This window comes from Aspergillus sydowii (genome assembly GCF_001890705.1).
Source record: "Aspergillus sydowii CBS 593.65 unplaced genomic scaffold ASPSYscaffold_2, whole genome shotgun sequence".
In the NCBI taxonomy this organism is placed as follows: Eukaryota; Fungi; Ascomycota; class Eurotiomycetes; order Eurotiales; family Aspergillaceae; genus Aspergillus; species Aspergillus sydowii.
Window position 1 is genome coordinate 521,005 of NW_024467860.1, and position 15,656 is coordinate 536,660.

Here is a 15,656-nt window from a genome sequence, read left to right on the forward strand (position 1 = left end):
CCCGGTGAAGGCGGAAACTTCACCGTTTGCACCTTCAAAGAAGCCTTCACCATAGAGTTACACAAGGAAAGCTCGCTTATTGCTAGCGTGTCAATGTAGAGGTATAAATAGGCCTTCCATAGCTGTGTCTAATCGAAAACCATGCACTTCTTTTCATATCGATTTAGTAGAGATTTTTCCCACAGATACGTAGACAATGCTGTCAAGAAATTTCAAATTATATGGCAAAATATGAAATATAGCGTACAAGACTTTCCTGGTCTATGACCAGTGTAGGTTCATAAAATACTGTGCATTGACCTTGAACCCCGGATATATACAGTTCCTGGAAATACCAGTTATAAAGACACGGTGCATAAAGTATTTACATTTTGCTCGGCATCCTCATCGCCCCGTCAATGCGTATAACAGTCCCGTTCAGCATCGAGTTTTCAATACTCGAGCGGACCATGTGTCCGAATTCCTCCGGCTTCCCCGCCCGGCGCGGAAACTCCATGACACGCTCAAGACTCGCGCGCGCCTTTTCAGGCAGGGCTTTGGTCATGTTGCTCTCAAACAGACTCGGGGCAATGGTGACCACACGAATGCCGTATCTAGCAACGTCGCGGGCCAGCGGGAGCGTCATGGAGGCAATCGCACCCTTGGACGCGGAATAGGCAACCTGGCCGGGCTGTCCATCGAAGGCGGCAGACGACGACACCAGGATGAGCACGCCTCGTTCTCCGTCGCTGGTGAAAGGTTCGTTTTGAACCAGGTGGGGGATGCAGAGACGGAGCAGATCAAGTGTTCCTCGGAGATTCACGTTCAGGACGAAGTCGATATTTGAGAGTTCCACTGGGGATTGTGATCGTGCATCGTAGATCTGAATATCGTATGATACGACGCAGTGAGTCTGAAGAGCTCTCGCCAGTCAACGAACGGGGGTCGTCGCGACGTCTTACCTTGGACGGCAACCCAACACCAGCAGCGGCGACGACTCCTCCAAACCGCTTCCCAGTCTGCTTGATCCAGTCTGCACCCGAAGCCACGGCAGCTTGGATGCTTGAGGTATCAGTGACATCCGTCTGCACGAATTTTGCTCTGTCGGCGCCGAATCGCTTGACCACGTCCTCATCAAGGCCTGGGTGCAAGTCCAGCAGCAGTACATTGGCCCCGGCGCGGTGGAGCTCACGGGCTGTTTCAAGCCCGAGTCCTGAGCACCCGCCGGATATGATGAAGGTGGCGTCTGCGGGCTTCATGGTAGGCGTACAGAGCACAGGAAGATGTAAAGAAGAAGTTGGGAAGTAAAGAGGGAAGCTTGTGACTTGAGCTCATCTGCAAGTGATTATATCGGTCGCGTGAAGTACCGAGGTAGTCAACGCAGCTCCACTTGTTGCTTCCAGCCAGTAGATGGAGCCAAGTCTAACTTGGAACGGTAAAGACCCATAAGTTGAGCTCCCCAGGTGGTCAATATGTAAGTGGATGAAATGTATTAATATATAAGGCTAATAAAACTCCTTGTTATATTCAAATCCCTATCATACCTATTAATTTTCTTTCCGCGATATAAACCAAGTCCGCAGCCATTAGCTATCCAGATGCGCTCTCAATTACTCCATAACGTAACAAACATAACATAGATGGATACCTCAAATAGATGCATGGCCCGAATTGTCGTACGGACAAACAACAAACAACAAACCCCAAAGAAAACTGGGTACAGGGCTGGTCGAAACTACTGCACAGCCTTCTGCCTCTGCCGCGTATTCCAATTCAGCGTCTTCGACAAACTATGCATCCAGTCATCACCACGACCTCCATGAGGCAGGACATTTGCAAATGGATATCTCGACGCAGAAACCGTCACGTAGTCGCCGGGGAGTAATTCGACTCTGTCGGGAGTGGCATTAGTGGTGCTCATCCAGTATAATCTAATACAGCTTGTACAGGTTGATGATTTGGGCGGGATACATACCTCTGTCGTCCGTCAAAGCTCGCCCAGGAGCTTGTCCTTGCGTCGTAAGGAACCCCAACCCGAAGCACGACGGTGTCGGGGAGGATAATCGGGCGGAAGGAAAGCGTGTGTGCGCAGATGGCGGTGATCAGGATAACCGGGTTATCGGGATGCGAGAGGGAGCCACCCGCGGCCATGTTGTAGGCTGTTGAGCCGGTTGGGGTGGCGATGCAGACGCCGTCAGCCTGCAAGGTTGTGAAGTGTTCGTCACCACCGAAGAGCTCGATTGAGGACATGGCTAGGGATGTTAGTATTGCTGCCACAAGATGTAGATAGATGTATACATGGTTGCGCAACTTACTAGGATTCGGCCCCCTGTCCACGACAATATCGTTTAGGATATGTACGACGCCATCCGGTCTATGACTGAGTGTGCCGTCTGGCGGTTCATCACCTATTAATTCATCGACGAGATCTCGATGCTTCTTGCTAGACGGGGTTTCTCTTTGGTGTGGGTTGCTCCGCATAATCGTGCACTCGAACCGCAGCCGCAGACTAACCATGACGCCGTCCTGGATCGCAGACCCAAGGATATTCTCGTAATCATTGAAATCAAACTTCGTCAAGAACCCGAGCGACCCGAGCGAAAAGGACAGCACAGGCGGCACAACATGCTGGAACAACCAGCTCGTATAGAGCACCGTCCCGTCACCACCAAGCGTGACGACAAAGTCAAACAGGTACGCCTGGTTGGTAGCCAGCTTCGTATCCCAAAACTTGAGCCGCTCTTCCACGGCTGGATTCTCCTTCAGCAGGCCCTCGTAATTGAACTCCGGGTCAACACGCAGCTTGTTCTCAATGTATACCACATACTCCACCCCGCGATCCTTAGACAATAGCCACTGCGTAACTTTCCTTGTCGCACCAACAACAGACTCATCACCGGCCTTGGTAACAAGGAAGATCGTCTTAACATTGAGCTTGAGCCGAATGCTATCGAGCTTCTTGGACAGGTTGCGCACATTCCACGCCATATCAGAGAGTTGTTTCTTCGTGAGATGTCGGGACTCGACCTCGTTCGTACTCGTCCGCGGCGACTTCGCTCGGCGATGGTTATCTGGTTTCAAATTCTCAATGTCCGCTTCTTCATCATCCTCTTCCGTGATGGCGACGTCATGCTGCGCCGCCGCCGCGGCGGAACTATCGACGATGTCCGCCTCCAACTTCGACTTGTCTTTTGATATCCGGAAGTTGGCGATTCGGGCGGGCGTGAGCCCTTCGCCTGCGATGAGAGAATGCACGAAGCATGCTGTCGCTTCGTCGGGGTCTGGGTGTCTGGGTTCGTCGGCCATTACAAGGGATGCCTTGCGGCGGTGGCTGCAGGTTCTAGGGGGGAGGAGGACCTATCCACGATTAACTGGAGTTAGTGGTTTATACAGAGGCAGTGATAAATGAAGGAAGAGCGATCACCTCGAACTGATTGGGATCGTTTTCTTGCTGCTCGTGTCCAACGCGGCCCTTGAAATAAGAGCGTCAGCGTGTTTGTTGTATAACTATTGCGAAAGGGACAGTACAGTATCTCGAGGGCTTGTGCTCCGTCCATCCATTGTGCTGGGTAGTTGGAGCTGGAGCTAGAGAACCGCGTGAGTGCGTCATTCGCCGTCTCTTTTGGAGTCTGTTTTATTGCCTTTGGTTGAGGTTCGATGGTGCTGTGTGGAGGAAGCGGTCTATGACGTCGGTCCGCTGCGGAGCTAGGGAGCCTTCCATACTGCAGAACTTGTTTTGGTCGTTCGCAGTGGGGGATACTATTGGGAGATGGGAGTTGTGTATTCGAGTGTAGGAGTAGACAAATACTTCAGGGGAAATTGTTCAATTCTATGAAGCGTATTTTTCCCATGTGTTGGGGGAGGGAATTTAGCGGCCAAGCTTCGCGGAGTCTGACACGAGAAATCGGTGGGTGCTCCATACGCCCACGACCAGACAGACCATTGCATGATATCAATCCAGAAGCATATTCTACAAGCGAATGCTGTGTGTCAGTTCTCACAATTCACTGCGCAACTACAGAGCTATCGCCGAGGATATTGTTAAGCCAGTCCGGTCCTCTTCTGGTACATTATGCTGACTGATACATCGATACAATGAACCCAGACAAAGAGAGCCATGACGAATATAGAACTGCCTCGGCCTGTCAGTGTCTCAAGTATAATTAGCAGCCCAGTCTTCGCCCTTGGGAGAACAACGGAGGAACGGTCTGGACCGCGGTGGAGAGCCACTGGGATCAAGGTGACGAATACTTCCAATCTGCGACCAAAGCGTCAAGTTGTCAGCGTCAACCTTTGCTCGTCTGAAGGCCAAATTTCGGGGCCATAGACTGCTAATTTGGCACAACAGTTGTGTTGTTTTGTCGGTGAGTGAAGTAAAACACGACTGGGAAGCCGAGACAAGAAAAATGGACTTGTCACCCCGCCGCGGTGACCCGATCAGCAAGGTGCAGTATCACGATGCCCCTCATTTCATCACCGCAGCCCCTCCAACCCTCAAAAGAGTGAGAGCCCGAGGTGCAAATCCCCTGAATCAGGTCAAATTTTGGACGGGACAAATAGTCAAGGAACAAAGGTCACGCCTGCAACGACCCGGCTGCCGTCCGACCGCAAATCCCAGCGTGCGTCCAATTGATTCTTGGCTTGTGGTTTCTGACCACAGAGCAGTCGAGAACGGGACCGGATTTAGGTTCACTAATCGACCCCCCAGGTAGTCACGATTTGCGCCGGATCCAGGTTCAGTGGAAACAAGAGGAAGCACTTGTAAGTGATGAAAGCGCATTTGTTGGAGTTGTTGTTGGGAGAAACTGCAACGTGCGAGATTATTGCCAGCCACCGCAAGCTCCAGCTCCACCTAACTCTTCGTTTTGGCCCCTCGTCTTGACATCGGAGGACTTCCCTTTCTGTGGAGAGTTTGGAGGTCCATGCAAAGTTCGACGAGTGTTAAGATGAGACGGCGAAGTCCGGATGAGGCACGGAAAGCGATAATCGTCGGCTCGTTGTTGGAGAGGCGGGTTGCTGCACAATACCACTCCTCCGCAGTCTGTGTCTACCCCGGCATTTTGGGTATTCTTGTCGAGCAGCCACAAAGCCATGAGTACGGATATGATGTGATGCTCTCTTTGTCCAGACGAGACCATGTGGCCTTTCAAACCTTGATCGTGCTTGGGCCACTCTTGGGTTCCCAATCAAAAACCATGGGAGAGTGAATTGGGCCCAGTTCCAACCAACCCGGCTCCTCCTTCGACCCAGACGGGACGACGCATGACGATACTTATAGACATGGACAATAGCAATAAATGAATAATAGACTGCTGCGCGTTGCCGGTTCCGATAACTGGGCGGAAGTTGATTCCAGGCGGATCGGTGGCTAACGAAACGGATCCTGAATCCTGGGTTATCGACCGACTGTTTTACCATTTTGCCTGTGGCCCACTGTTGAGGGGCAATCAGGATGGCCCATATTGCGGATTGCATCAAATGTATTTGATCTGTGCCGATGCAAGCGAGGGAAATGTCGACCGAGGTGCTTGGTTATGCAGGCAGCAAAGCCAAACACATACTCTGAAGCCATCCCTGCCTCTTTTCCCATGCGAGCCTCGGAATCGAGAACGCCTCGAGGATAACTAGTAATACGGGAGTCCTTGAATAAGCGGCGTGTGATAACTAACTTTCCTAGTTATAGTTATTTGCTTTTTGCCAGCTATCGCAGTGCTGAGTGTGCGCGCCAGTCCTGGAAATTGGTGATTGACTCGAGCCAACGGAGGGTCCCACTTGATCTGCCGTGGCCAATGCAGCCAGGATCGGGCCAGTTCTACGCTGAATTCTATTTGCCCGATTCTTCCTAATTCCTAACCTTGTTTCGCCAGCTACAAGAACCTGGCTTATATCACTCGTCAATGCGCCTGGCCTCCGGGCCGTTGACCGGAAGTTGTAACGAGTACTAGTCTTTGGCCGGTCTGACTTTGTCGTAATACGTACACAAGCGAGATGCTGTTGTCGTGCCTGATTCGTTAGCCTGCGCTAATCAAATGCCGCGCTGTAGCCTGTACCCCATACAAAAGTCACCTCAATTAAGGATGGAGTCGAAGTTGGGGTCATGCGGTTCTCCTACTGGCATATGGAGTTGAGCCTGCATTGGGCCCCTGTTACGGAGTAGAGGATGCCTCAAATTTGCCACTTCGTACTATCGCAATTACTCCGCGCGGGTCTTACCAGACTAGTTTGAGAATCAAGAGTCTTGAAGGTCTGCGCACGTGTGACGGAGGCTTGGCCTTTAATTGGGGGTACACTTTGGACACCGCCGCATAAAAGGCAGCAATAGACATAGCTGGGGGCGAGTCAGGCTCCTGATGGTGTGGATGATATGGGGCAACAGGTGCCTTGGTAATAGTAATACAAAATTAAATGCAACTCGGATTTCCTCGATATTGCGAAGAGAGCGATGTGAGAGCTTGTAAGCCCGGTGTAAGCCAAGTTATGGCGCAGTTTCATCCTTCGGATAGTCAATCGGACGTCCAAAAGCGGACCTTTAGCACTGTGTCTTGGCCGCGCCACAACGTCTGAGCTCGAGATCAAAGCATGAAGCATCTGATCGGTCAGGGAAATAATCATGGATGCAATGCGATGCAATGCCAGCCGCCCCGGTGACCTCCCCTCGCGGCCTGGCCCTCTTGGGCCGAGAGCTAAAGTTGAAGCGATGATACTTGGGATAGATTAACTGGAATCATAGGTGGCCTGCAGGAAGAGAAGGTTCAGGCTACAGAGGGGTATGTTCATTATTCTTTCCTTTCGTTGTCCATCCAGCCAGGTGATGGAGCGGTGATTGTTCAAAAAGGGTCAAGGGTGGGATGCATCTGCAGGCGAGCATGACTCAAATGGCATACATTGTATGCATGCAGGTATCCTGCATCAGAGCCAGCCTTGCACCCCGGAGGAGACGCTTCCGTTTGGTCCAATAAAAGACCCGAATCCTTCAGTAGGTCTCTCTGCGTGATATCGCCGGCGGCTACTCCATTGTAGGCTAAAGGCGCAAACCCAAGAATAAATATGCCTAGTCGTGTCACATTTGCCCTGTGCCCGGTCTTGAAGGGAAGGTGTCCTTGAAGGAATAAGTCTCCGCAAAAAACGAGGTGCTCGAGAAGCAATCAGCTGCGCGGAGCCTTCGTACAACATGTGATTTCTCGTCAGGAGCGCTTGGGCAACCCGCAAGCACGCCGCAGAGCCCAACAAGATCAGCTTCTCGTCGAATTCCGATGATCCATCCAGGGAAACCAAAATAGGGACTGACATGCCGCTAAGGTAAGCCAAATTGTTTAGCGTCAAAATGTTCCATTTTTCCCTTTTACCAGGTTGAATTTTTCCTTGAATTCAATTCCCCTTTTGAATTTTTTTTGACCTTTTATTTTTCCCTTTCATTTGCATCCTTGGCTGACGCTCGGGCCCGAACCACGGTTTGATAAGCACTGCAGCCGAAAATCCGTGGACGGCTGTGGAAGAAGAAGATTGAAGAAAAAGGAGTAAGGCGCCACTTTCCTCTGTCTCTCCCTTTCCCTCCGTTAGGTTTTGTGGGTGTTGCAGCTGAGGAGTCTCCAAGGGCGACTGTTGCCGAAGGAGGTTTGGTGTCGCGCTGTCTGGGACGGTGCGACCGCCGATTATTCTTAGCATGGCTAATTTTTGACCCCCGGCGAAACAAGAACAATCACCGCGCTGGCCATGTCTGAGTTGCTGGTGTAGTATTGGTATTATCATCACTATTATTACGATTTCGAAGTCTGAGTTTCAGGTGAAGCTCGCCTGAGTCGCACCCGCGCCCTCTCGGGTGCTTCTGAATCAGGCCGGAGGTGCAGAGCTGGTTGCGGTGGCTGCTGTAACTGACGTCTGTGGAAAATGGACAGATCTCTCCACTCCGAGGTTCCAGCCGCACAGTTCACAGCTTCGCAAGGAGCAGCGAATGAGACGGTCGCATACATTCCTTAAGGCTGTGCTGGAGGGCGCTGTTTCTCATTTGCGGGTTGCAGTCCTGATCAATGATCATCAATTCCTGGGTGACCTCTCAATTCACGGCACCTCCCAATAATATCCCTTAAGCGCCAGGCAACGCTGCTGACGACGGGTGATTATTGCTGGAGGTTGCATTCAGCCCGGCTGGTGATTCAAATAAAACGATCGGCGTTGTACTCCGTAGGGATCCAGCACAGGTCAGCAGCAGGAAACCTTGATCGTAGTGCCTTCATTATTGCTCCTCGCCTCCTCGCTGCTCCAGACCGCGGGCTCGGTTACAACTTACAAGGCAGGAGTTACTTCGAGGGGCACTCCTGGAATCGCCGCGGCATGCTGACAAGACGCCTAAACGTTCCGTCTGCGAGCGAAGACCGAGCTCCACTTGGCCGGGGGGGCTTGGGCTGCAGAAGTGTATCCGTCAAGCGATCGTGAGTCGTCGTCCGACTTGTTGTCTCTCGGGAGATGGCAACGGAGACCCACAGTGGTTGGCCCTTCCGCCCTTTCCCATTCCTGAGTCCTCGCTCTTGACCTCGATAGGGAAGTTCAAAGAAGATCTGAGTCTGACTAACCCGACCCCTGACCTTCTGGAATTTTGTTCTTCTCGCTCTTCCCCTCTCCGGTGGAGCTGAGCCCCGCACTTGCTTTCCCGGCGGTTCTCCTCCTGTAATCTCCGTCTCCTGATTTGTAGGACAGCCGGGCGATGATCTCAAGAGTTAAGACTCAAGGTCAATTGTCCGATAGGCGGTTGCTTAGTGTCGATTTTAAAGACTGATGGTTGCACGGGGCTTTGGGTTTTCTGTCTTTTTCTCGTTTATTTCTATTTTATTTTATTCTTTGGTCCACTTTGGCACGATGGCGAAGAGTGAATCTCTCGCCGTTTTGGCATCCTATAGAAAATCAAAACTTGGGTAATGGTCAAGTTATGCAAGTCCGTATTCATCCGGACCAAGTTGGTTGTTGGACGAGTTGTTGTCGGATGTGACAGAGGCAGCAGTGAGGATCTGATCACCGCCTGGCTCCGGTTTTGCTCCATCAGGCATTTGATATTCATATTCCTTTTGCTGGGCTGCTGACGTAGCAGAGCCCCTGGGGTCCTGGAGAGTTCAGCGGTACGAATAGAACTACCACCCTCGGCGGCAGAGGCACGCCCGAGGCATCGTGTGTTTCCTGTAAGCCAGCTCCATCAAGGAGCACTTGTGGTTCCATCAATTCCTCACACGCATGCACATCCCTTTAACAAGTTACCCGTCCTCCCTTTTGTTGGGAGCTGCGAATTAATTATCGGCAGGATGGAGAACATGTGCCGTCATCTCCTCGGGAGAGGTGGCTCACCGTGTCGTCGTCACTCCGCAGTGGCACACTTAATATATTCTACTAATCCGGTGACTCTATCGCCTTATACAAGTGCGCAGACTTGCCCATAAAGATGTTTGCACAAACTCCACTTGGGATGGCTTGGGATTCGGGAATGACCAAAACTCAACAGTGTGGCGCTTGGTATCGTGGCCGAACCTTCCGCCCATTCTTCCTTCACCGGTGTAGAACCTTCAAGAGGAAGGGATTTTTCATTATTTGCCCCAGTTTGAGTCTGGTATCATGGAGTCAGAAAGGGAAAAATTATTGGGACCGCCAGAAAAGCTCCACACAAACATGGCGAGCCGACAGCGCGTCCCGGAAGGTGATTCGCAGAAGGCGTCTGGTGGTGTGAAGGGCGCTAACGGTGGTTCCTCTCGTATCCTTGGTTGAATACTGGATACAGCGGTATCAAATGTGGGTATGCCAGGTTTATCAAAGAATGATCACATCATTGATCGTTTGTCTCGGCCATTTCCGGTTAGACCGACGATTAGATTAAACTAGACCCAGCTGCTGGCGCTGGAGAGAAACGGGTTCTGCAAAGGCAAATTGGTTCGTGTTATCCACAGAGGCAGAAGTCAAAACTACGACGGACTGGAAAGCCACTCATCTCGAAATCATGGTCCAGGCGACGCGCCCAGCGTGCCTGCCATGGACGCCCTTTTGTCTACTGGTCACAGCCACCATCATACTTCGGAGATGCGAGGCCAAGATGATCGGTTGTCCTTGCGTAACGGCGATTTGACAGGTTGGAAACGGTGAACTTGTGGGGACCAGCGAGGAATCCGGGCAGAACTTGCTTCAAGGGCCAGGATGGGGTACGTAATAATGAAATATCGAATATGGAAGAGCATGGTCACGCAGACACTCGCACAGCGGCAGGGTCGGCGATCAGGATTCAGGAAGTGCCACAGTTTGCCGGTTAGTGTTCTGGTTCAAACGGAATAAGGTACGTACGGAGACGGATGGGCTTTTTTGCACACTAGCCCGAAGCAGACTTGTATGAACTAGAACTTACCGTATTAGGAAGGTTAGCCCCCGGAAGCCGCTCTGTTTCTCTGAGACTTGGCGGATCATCCCCACCACATCATGGACCTCATTCTTAGTTCTGACTTCTTACGCGGAGGACCCTCTCCCAGAGGTTGCCTATCATCGCCGAGTCCAGACTGGACTGGCGATTGCCGCCTTCATACCGTGGTACTGGCATGGGCGCCTCTCAGGCTCCAGCCGGGCGATTATTCTGTTACTGTTACTGTCCATATTCACATCCTTCGCTCCTTCCTTCCTGAGCCGTGCCAGACTGCCAGCGCCTTGCTGCCCCCTGTCTGATCCACCCATTACCCATTACTCAGATGTCAGACACTCTAGCCCCCTTTGGTGTGTCAACGTCGTGTCATTCCCAACCAGCATGTGCTGCTCTGGCAATCAGCAATCACCCTGCGATCGTGGAGCTCCAGCGGATGGGAGATCAGGAATTTGGTGTCCATGCCATGCCCATGCTCGAGCTAGCCCACCCACAAGGCTCCTTGTGTTTCCACCTTTCCTTTCTTTTTAATTTAATTTTTTTTTCCAACTTTAGTTTGATTCCCACTGTCGATGATCTGGCCCAATAGTCCGTCCCTCTGAGTCGGCTCGTACTTAACCTGGCGCTGGCCTACATGCGACTTGTATGGTCCTGGCTTTCTCGTACCTTGCCTCACGCGCCTGCTGGTGACCACCCTGTGTCATCTTGACTGTGAAGTCTGAACCCCAGGTGAAGCTAAAGGTCCTTTGCATATTGCCGCAGCCATCCATGGGTCCACCCCATGTTTGATGCTACCTGTTCATATATACCTCCTTCCTGATCCGCCTCCCAACACATTCGGTAACTATGTCTGGTTATCAACACTACTTCAACTGAACCTCTTATTTCCCTTGCAACTTCTTTTTTTTTCTCTTCCTATCTCTCCTTCTACTCCGCGCCCCTTATCTGGCGCTTACTATTCCGCCTTACACCTCATGAACTACTACTCACAGCCTGGTGCCGCTTTTGCGGGCTCGCAATGGGCCCAGGATAACCGGCCATGTGTGCCTCCGACCACTCTTCAAGACTTCATTTATGCTTTCCCAAAGCCCAGGCTAAGCGGGCGTATCACCAAGCCCCGTAGTGCCGGGAATAGTCCTTCTTCTGCGGGCAGACGGAGGACGACCACAATGCACAGTTCGCCTATATATCGTCAACTTCCCAACCAGGATTACCAAGCTTCCCTGAATGCAGCTCTCCTCAAATCAGCTATCCAGCGTGGACGCCGTTCGCGACCTATGAGCTGGCACCCAGCATCAAGGCAGCCGGAATATCCAGCACCATCGCACTATGATCCCTCAACTATGACGATGAACACATTTAATTTCCCAGTTACGCAAGTCTGCCCTCAACCACAACAACCAATGAGTGGTGCCTTTAATGATGAAACTGCTATGTTGCAATCATTCGCCTCAACGGAGTTTCCAACTTCTCAGCAGATGACTTTACCCACGGCTGAAAGTCAACTCCCTTTCCTCCAAGACACGTCTTTCTTACAAGTTAACAACCCCCAAGCTGACGGCACTTTCTTCGACGGGTCGCACCCTGGATTATCCACCCTTGCACCACCAATATCAAACGACTGGCCCTTCGACATGGTATCGATCAACCAGAGCGTTCCGTCTGTAGAGGTTCCACCCTCAAACTATGGAAGTGTATCGTCCGGACGCCTGACTGAACCGGCCACGCCTGACTTTCTCCCCATTCAACAGTTCAGTGACGACGCTGATCCGCAGTCGATGCCCGCGTTGGAGAAGCCCGACTCGGAGGATGAGCTCGTAGGAATGGGTCTTTACAACAACCCGGACTCATTCATCGATGAACCTTTGCAGGGAAGGAATGGCAAGGGACTGAAATTGGAAGAAACATTCACACCGTCTTCAGATAACGAGGCGGATAATGAAGCAGATTATGACGATGACGACCAACAAGACTTGAACCAGGACTGCACAAGTCAAACTCAACAGCAGCAGCAGCAGAGCTCGCATCACAATGCGAGCAAACAACCGACTAAACCGGCTGAGAGTATGATGCAAAAATCCTTTTTCTTTGATGACGACTTTGGACAACCTTCTATGGGCGAGTACCGATCTTCCTTCAACTTTGCGGCTCCATCTTGCATCAATTACGGATATGGATGGATTTGAACAACATTAGATTATTTTCCCGCCCATTTTCGTTTTTCATTATCGCATAGCACGGAGTTTTGGTTTAGCTGGATGAACAGCATGGCATAGAATAGCATAAGCAAGGGCGGACACCCAGAACTGGACGGCGTTAATTTATGTATTAAACGAATGTCAGTATCAGATTATCACAATCATTCAAAAAATTGAGTTGGATTATTTATCCAGCATAAAGCACGGTGTAAAGAAAAGAAAACGGAGAACACATCCGTTCGAAACCCAATTGGAACCAGAGCCGGAAGGAAAAAGTATTCTCCGATCAAAAAATCACCACCGAGATATATAATGTATATATGCATTTTCCCTCCCCAAGATATCCTTCAAGGGAAAAGCTCAAAGATAAAAGATGTCAAAAGTAATATTCACACCATGGAAAACCCACTCCGACCTCCTCGCCGTGCGGAGCCAATTCTACCCGGCACCTGAATATACCGGGCCCGATATGCGCTCGAAGGCCTGCGCAACAGTACGTTTTAACATTCCCACCACACTATAGTATTTTTTTTTCCCCCTACAGTGTGAATCAACGATGCAGCGCTAATTGAATGCATACAGGTCTCCGCCTGGAAACTACGCGGCAACCTCCCGCACGCTGTGGAAGCCACAGCCCTTCTCACAGACGCCATTCTGCACGACGATGCGAGCAAGAACTCAGTTTTCTCGATCAGGGCAACCTACGCTGCGGCATTTTGTCGGTATGTGCTTACTCGCTTACCTCTGCGGCCCATTTTCACTAAGCTTGTATGTAATATATAGATTTGTAACCGGGCTAGTGGACAACAAGCTCCACGGCGCAAAGAAGAGTATGTTTTCTCGCGCGCTTGACCTCGGTCTTCCTGCCTCATTCGTGGAATTGCGACATGAGGCCACGCATCGCGAGCTGCCGAGTTTGACGGTGTTGAGGGATTCGACGGGCCGGTCGTTGGAGTGGTTGTGGGGGTTTTATTGGAGAGGGGTGGGTGTTGATTCGTTTTCTAGTGGTTCGGGGGGTGGCGAGCTGGAGGAGCTGGTAAGGGGCGTACTTGGGCAGGTTGTGGCGCTCGTTGATGCGACTGCAGACGGTAAGGGGGTCGGGTCTGGGGATGGACTATCGAGGAAGAAGAGGAGGGTGCAGATGGACGTGGCGAGTGTTGCGGCGAGGGTTGTAGGGATTCTGAAGGAGTCGAGAGGGGCAGAGAGCGCGCTGGTAAGGGTTATGCTGAGAGAGGGATGGTTTGTTCCGGCTGGACGACGGTGAGTGAAATATTCTTCTTCATCCTTTCCTTACAGAATGCTAACTCTAATTGATAGGGTTGGTGACTCCCTAACGGATACGATCAGTAAATGGGATCCGCTGCTCCAGATGATTACAGAGGGGTGCCCTTCGTTCCTCGTCACGTTGACTGAAATCATGGCGGACGAGCTGGCGTTTACATTTACAGACCCATCAAGCACAAGTACGAAAAACGACCCCTACTGCGAAGGTGTATATACGTGGCTGGACCATGTACTGCGCTCGACGCGATGGGAGTTGCACCGACGGCACATATCGGTTTCGTACGTGCTAGCGGTTTGCGAGGAGAGTTCGAATCACTGGACGGCGTTGTTGAAGAAGAGTATCGGAGAGGGTGATAGTCTGCCTACGGTCTCGCAACATCTGGGTTCTCAGCGTGAGTCTTCTGGTGAATCTGGGTTACCGGATGCAGATGATGATATGACGACGTTGCACAGATTTGGCTGGGATATGGCAGATACGTGGGATAGTCGGCCATTGGGGGTTATTTAGACCTGGATTTACTTCTCAGCACGAGAACATCCGAATAGGCCTTGGTTCAGGTTCTGTATTATACCCAAGCTTCTTTACTAGACGGACTACGCCGAGTATTTGTTATAAAAAGGCGCAAAGAGGGAAATCATTCAGAATATGAGAACTTTCTTTACACGGTAGGAAAGAAAGATGTATGACAAACTATAGGGGAAGGTGCGACCTAACTTACTACCCAAACCTATTGGAATTGCGAGCCAACTGCCTATAGCGGAAGTCACCATAATAAGCCCGAGTGACTTTGTTTGGGGAGAACGATTTCAGCGTCTCCGTCGTGCTTTTCTTGCGAGGAAATACCAGGCTGTGCATAGCAGAACTACGGCGCCAGTGGCGTGGTGGGTTACTCCTTGCTTGTGAAGCAGCACGTGTGAAAAAGATGAAGGTACAGTAGCATTGTATAATATCGGATATTTTAGCTCCTTGCTCAATGTATATACCATCTTGTGCGTAGTGAATCAGCCTGCATAGCACGAAGTATGTACCTTTCGAGGAATTGGGCTCGGCCTTTTCGATCGCAGAAGCTCATATCAACCTGGCCTCCGATCCGCCGGCCCAGAACTTCCATATAGCGGCGTCACGGAGTGCAACACTAACGGTGCTTGCTTGATATATCGGCGATCGTTGCTGTGGTCAGGATCCTGGTACGAAATCCACCGAGAGTATTGTCGGGCCGTCCGCCGGGTTTGCAGTCCACTCCATAGCTCCATCGCCAGGCTCGTGGTAAAGGTCCTCGGTCTCTGATCTAGATGGATGGAGCGTCTCACGAGGTATTGTGCCTTAGACCGTCGAACGCAAGTCGGTACTGGGTGCGTATTAGCCTCTTCTCTCCATATTCATTGGGGGGACATACAGTTTGGTCTCTTGAATTAAGGCTTCCATGAGTCTCCCAGTACGCCCATGAATGGACGTGCTGCTTTCCATCTAGTCAGCGGGTCTTGTTCGCGATTGCGCTGCTCTCGTTGACGCTGGCGACGAGCCTTGGCTCGTTTTTTCTGCTGCTTGCGGGCTTCGATCTCTTCGGGGGTCTTCCCGGTGAGTAGTCCGTACAGTCGATCCATCATCGTTTCGAGTATGTCTTGTGTATCTACTTTAGTCGTCGACAATCGGGGGGCTGACGGCCAATAAATAACACCCCTTTTGACTCTGGCATTCGGATCACGGCACGCCGAGCCATCGCAAGCGCTACTAATATTTGGCACCGCCCCAGTACCTACTAGCCTCAACATGCACCCAAGAGAGAGAGGGCGACCAGGATTCATTGGACGTA

The 15,656-nt window shown here is 51.3% G+C and overlaps 6 protein-coding genes across 6 annotated transcripts; 3 read left to right on the top strand and 3 right to left on the bottom strand.

The window, feature by feature from the left end:
* Nucleotides 1-179: 179 nt before the first annotated feature.
* ASPSYDRAFT_40444 (uncharacterized protein) lies at nucleotides 180-1,333 on the bottom strand. The gene is made up of 2 exons (XM_040846087.1): nucleotides 942-1,333; nucleotides 180-862 (listed from the first exon to the last, which is right to left on the bottom strand). Exons 1-2 carry the CDS (start codon nucleotides 1,236-1,238, stop codon nucleotides 365-367), a joined length of 795 nt encoding a protein of 264 aa, XP_040705694.1. The 5' UTR covers nucleotides 1,239-1,333; the 3' UTR covers nucleotides 180-364.
* Nucleotides 1,334-1,714: 381 nt separating this feature from the next.
* ASPSYDRAFT_54846 (putative NAD+ kinase) lies at nucleotides 1,715-3,540 on the bottom strand (the record flags this gene model as incomplete). Its single annotated transcript, XM_040848925.1, has 5 exons — nucleotides 1,715-1,871; nucleotides 1,955-2,231; nucleotides 2,295-3,336; nucleotides 3,404-3,451; nucleotides 3,508-3,540. The coding sequence occupies 5 exons, from the start codon at nucleotides 3,538-3,540 to the stop codon at nucleotides 1,715-1,717; spliced, it is 1,557 nt and encodes a 518-aa protein (XP_040705695.1).
* Nucleotides 3,541-4,224: 684 nt separating this feature from the next.
* ASPSYDRAFT_594881 (uncharacterized protein) lies at nucleotides 4,225-4,832 on the top strand. The gene is made up of 2 exons (XM_040849711.1): nucleotides 4,225-4,598; nucleotides 4,688-4,832. The coding sequence occupies exons 1-2, from the start codon at nucleotides 4,386-4,388 to the stop codon at nucleotides 4,742-4,744; spliced, it is 270 nt and encodes an 89-aa protein (XP_040705696.1). The 5' UTR covers nucleotides 4,225-4,385; the 3' UTR covers nucleotides 4,745-4,832.
* A 7-nt stretch (nucleotides 4,833-4,839) lies between these two features.
* Nucleotides 4,840-5,886, bottom strand: ASPSYDRAFT_594561 (uncharacterized protein). The gene has a single exon (XM_040849707.1). The coding sequence runs from the start codon at nucleotides 5,452-5,454 to the stop codon at nucleotides 4,921-4,923; it is 534 nt and encodes a 177-aa protein (XP_040705697.1). The 5' UTR covers nucleotides 5,455-5,886; the 3' UTR covers nucleotides 4,840-4,920.
* A 5,448-nt stretch (nucleotides 5,887-11,334) lies between these two features.
* ASPSYDRAFT_142898 (uncharacterized protein) lies at nucleotides 11,335-12,546 on the top strand (the record flags this gene model as incomplete). The annotated part of the gene is made up of 1 exon (XM_040841281.1): nucleotides 11,335-12,546. One exon carries the CDS (start codon nucleotides 11,335-11,337, stop codon nucleotides 12,544-12,546), a length of 1,212 nt encoding a protein of 403 aa, XP_040705698.1.
* A 385-nt stretch (nucleotides 12,547-12,931) lies between these two features.
* ASPSYDRAFT_144502 (rRNA-processing protein LAS1) lies at nucleotides 12,932-14,350 on the top strand (the record flags this gene model as incomplete). Its single annotated transcript, XM_040841436.1, has 4 exons — nucleotides 12,932-13,051; nucleotides 13,141-13,280; nucleotides 13,342-13,818; nucleotides 13,876-14,350. The coding sequence occupies 4 exons, from the start codon at nucleotides 12,932-12,934 to the stop codon at nucleotides 14,348-14,350; spliced, it is 1,212 nt and encodes a 403-aa protein (XP_040705699.1).
* Nucleotides 14,351-15,656: the final 1,306 nt, after the last annotated feature.

Coding starts and splice junctions, on each gene's coding strand:
- ASPSYDRAFT_594561 (XM_040849707.1), bottom strand. CDS start 5,454: ATGCAATCCGCAATATGGGCCATCCTGATTGCCCCTCAACAGTGGGCC.
- ASPSYDRAFT_40444 (XM_040846087.1), bottom strand. CDS start 1,238: ATGAAGCCCGCAGACGCCACCTTCATCATATCCGGCGGGTGCTCAGGA. Junction 863..941: donor GTGTTGGGTTGCCGTCCAAG/GTAAGACGTCGC, acceptor TACGATATTCAG/ATCTACGATGCACGATCACA.
- ASPSYDRAFT_594881 (XM_040849711.1), top strand. CDS start 4,386: ATGGACTTGTCACCCCGCCGCGGTGACCCGATCAGCAAGGTGCAGTAT. Junction 4,599..4,687: donor GTCCGACCGCAAATCCCAGC/GTGCGTCCAATT, acceptor TCGACCCCCCAG/GTAGTCACGATTTGCGCCGG.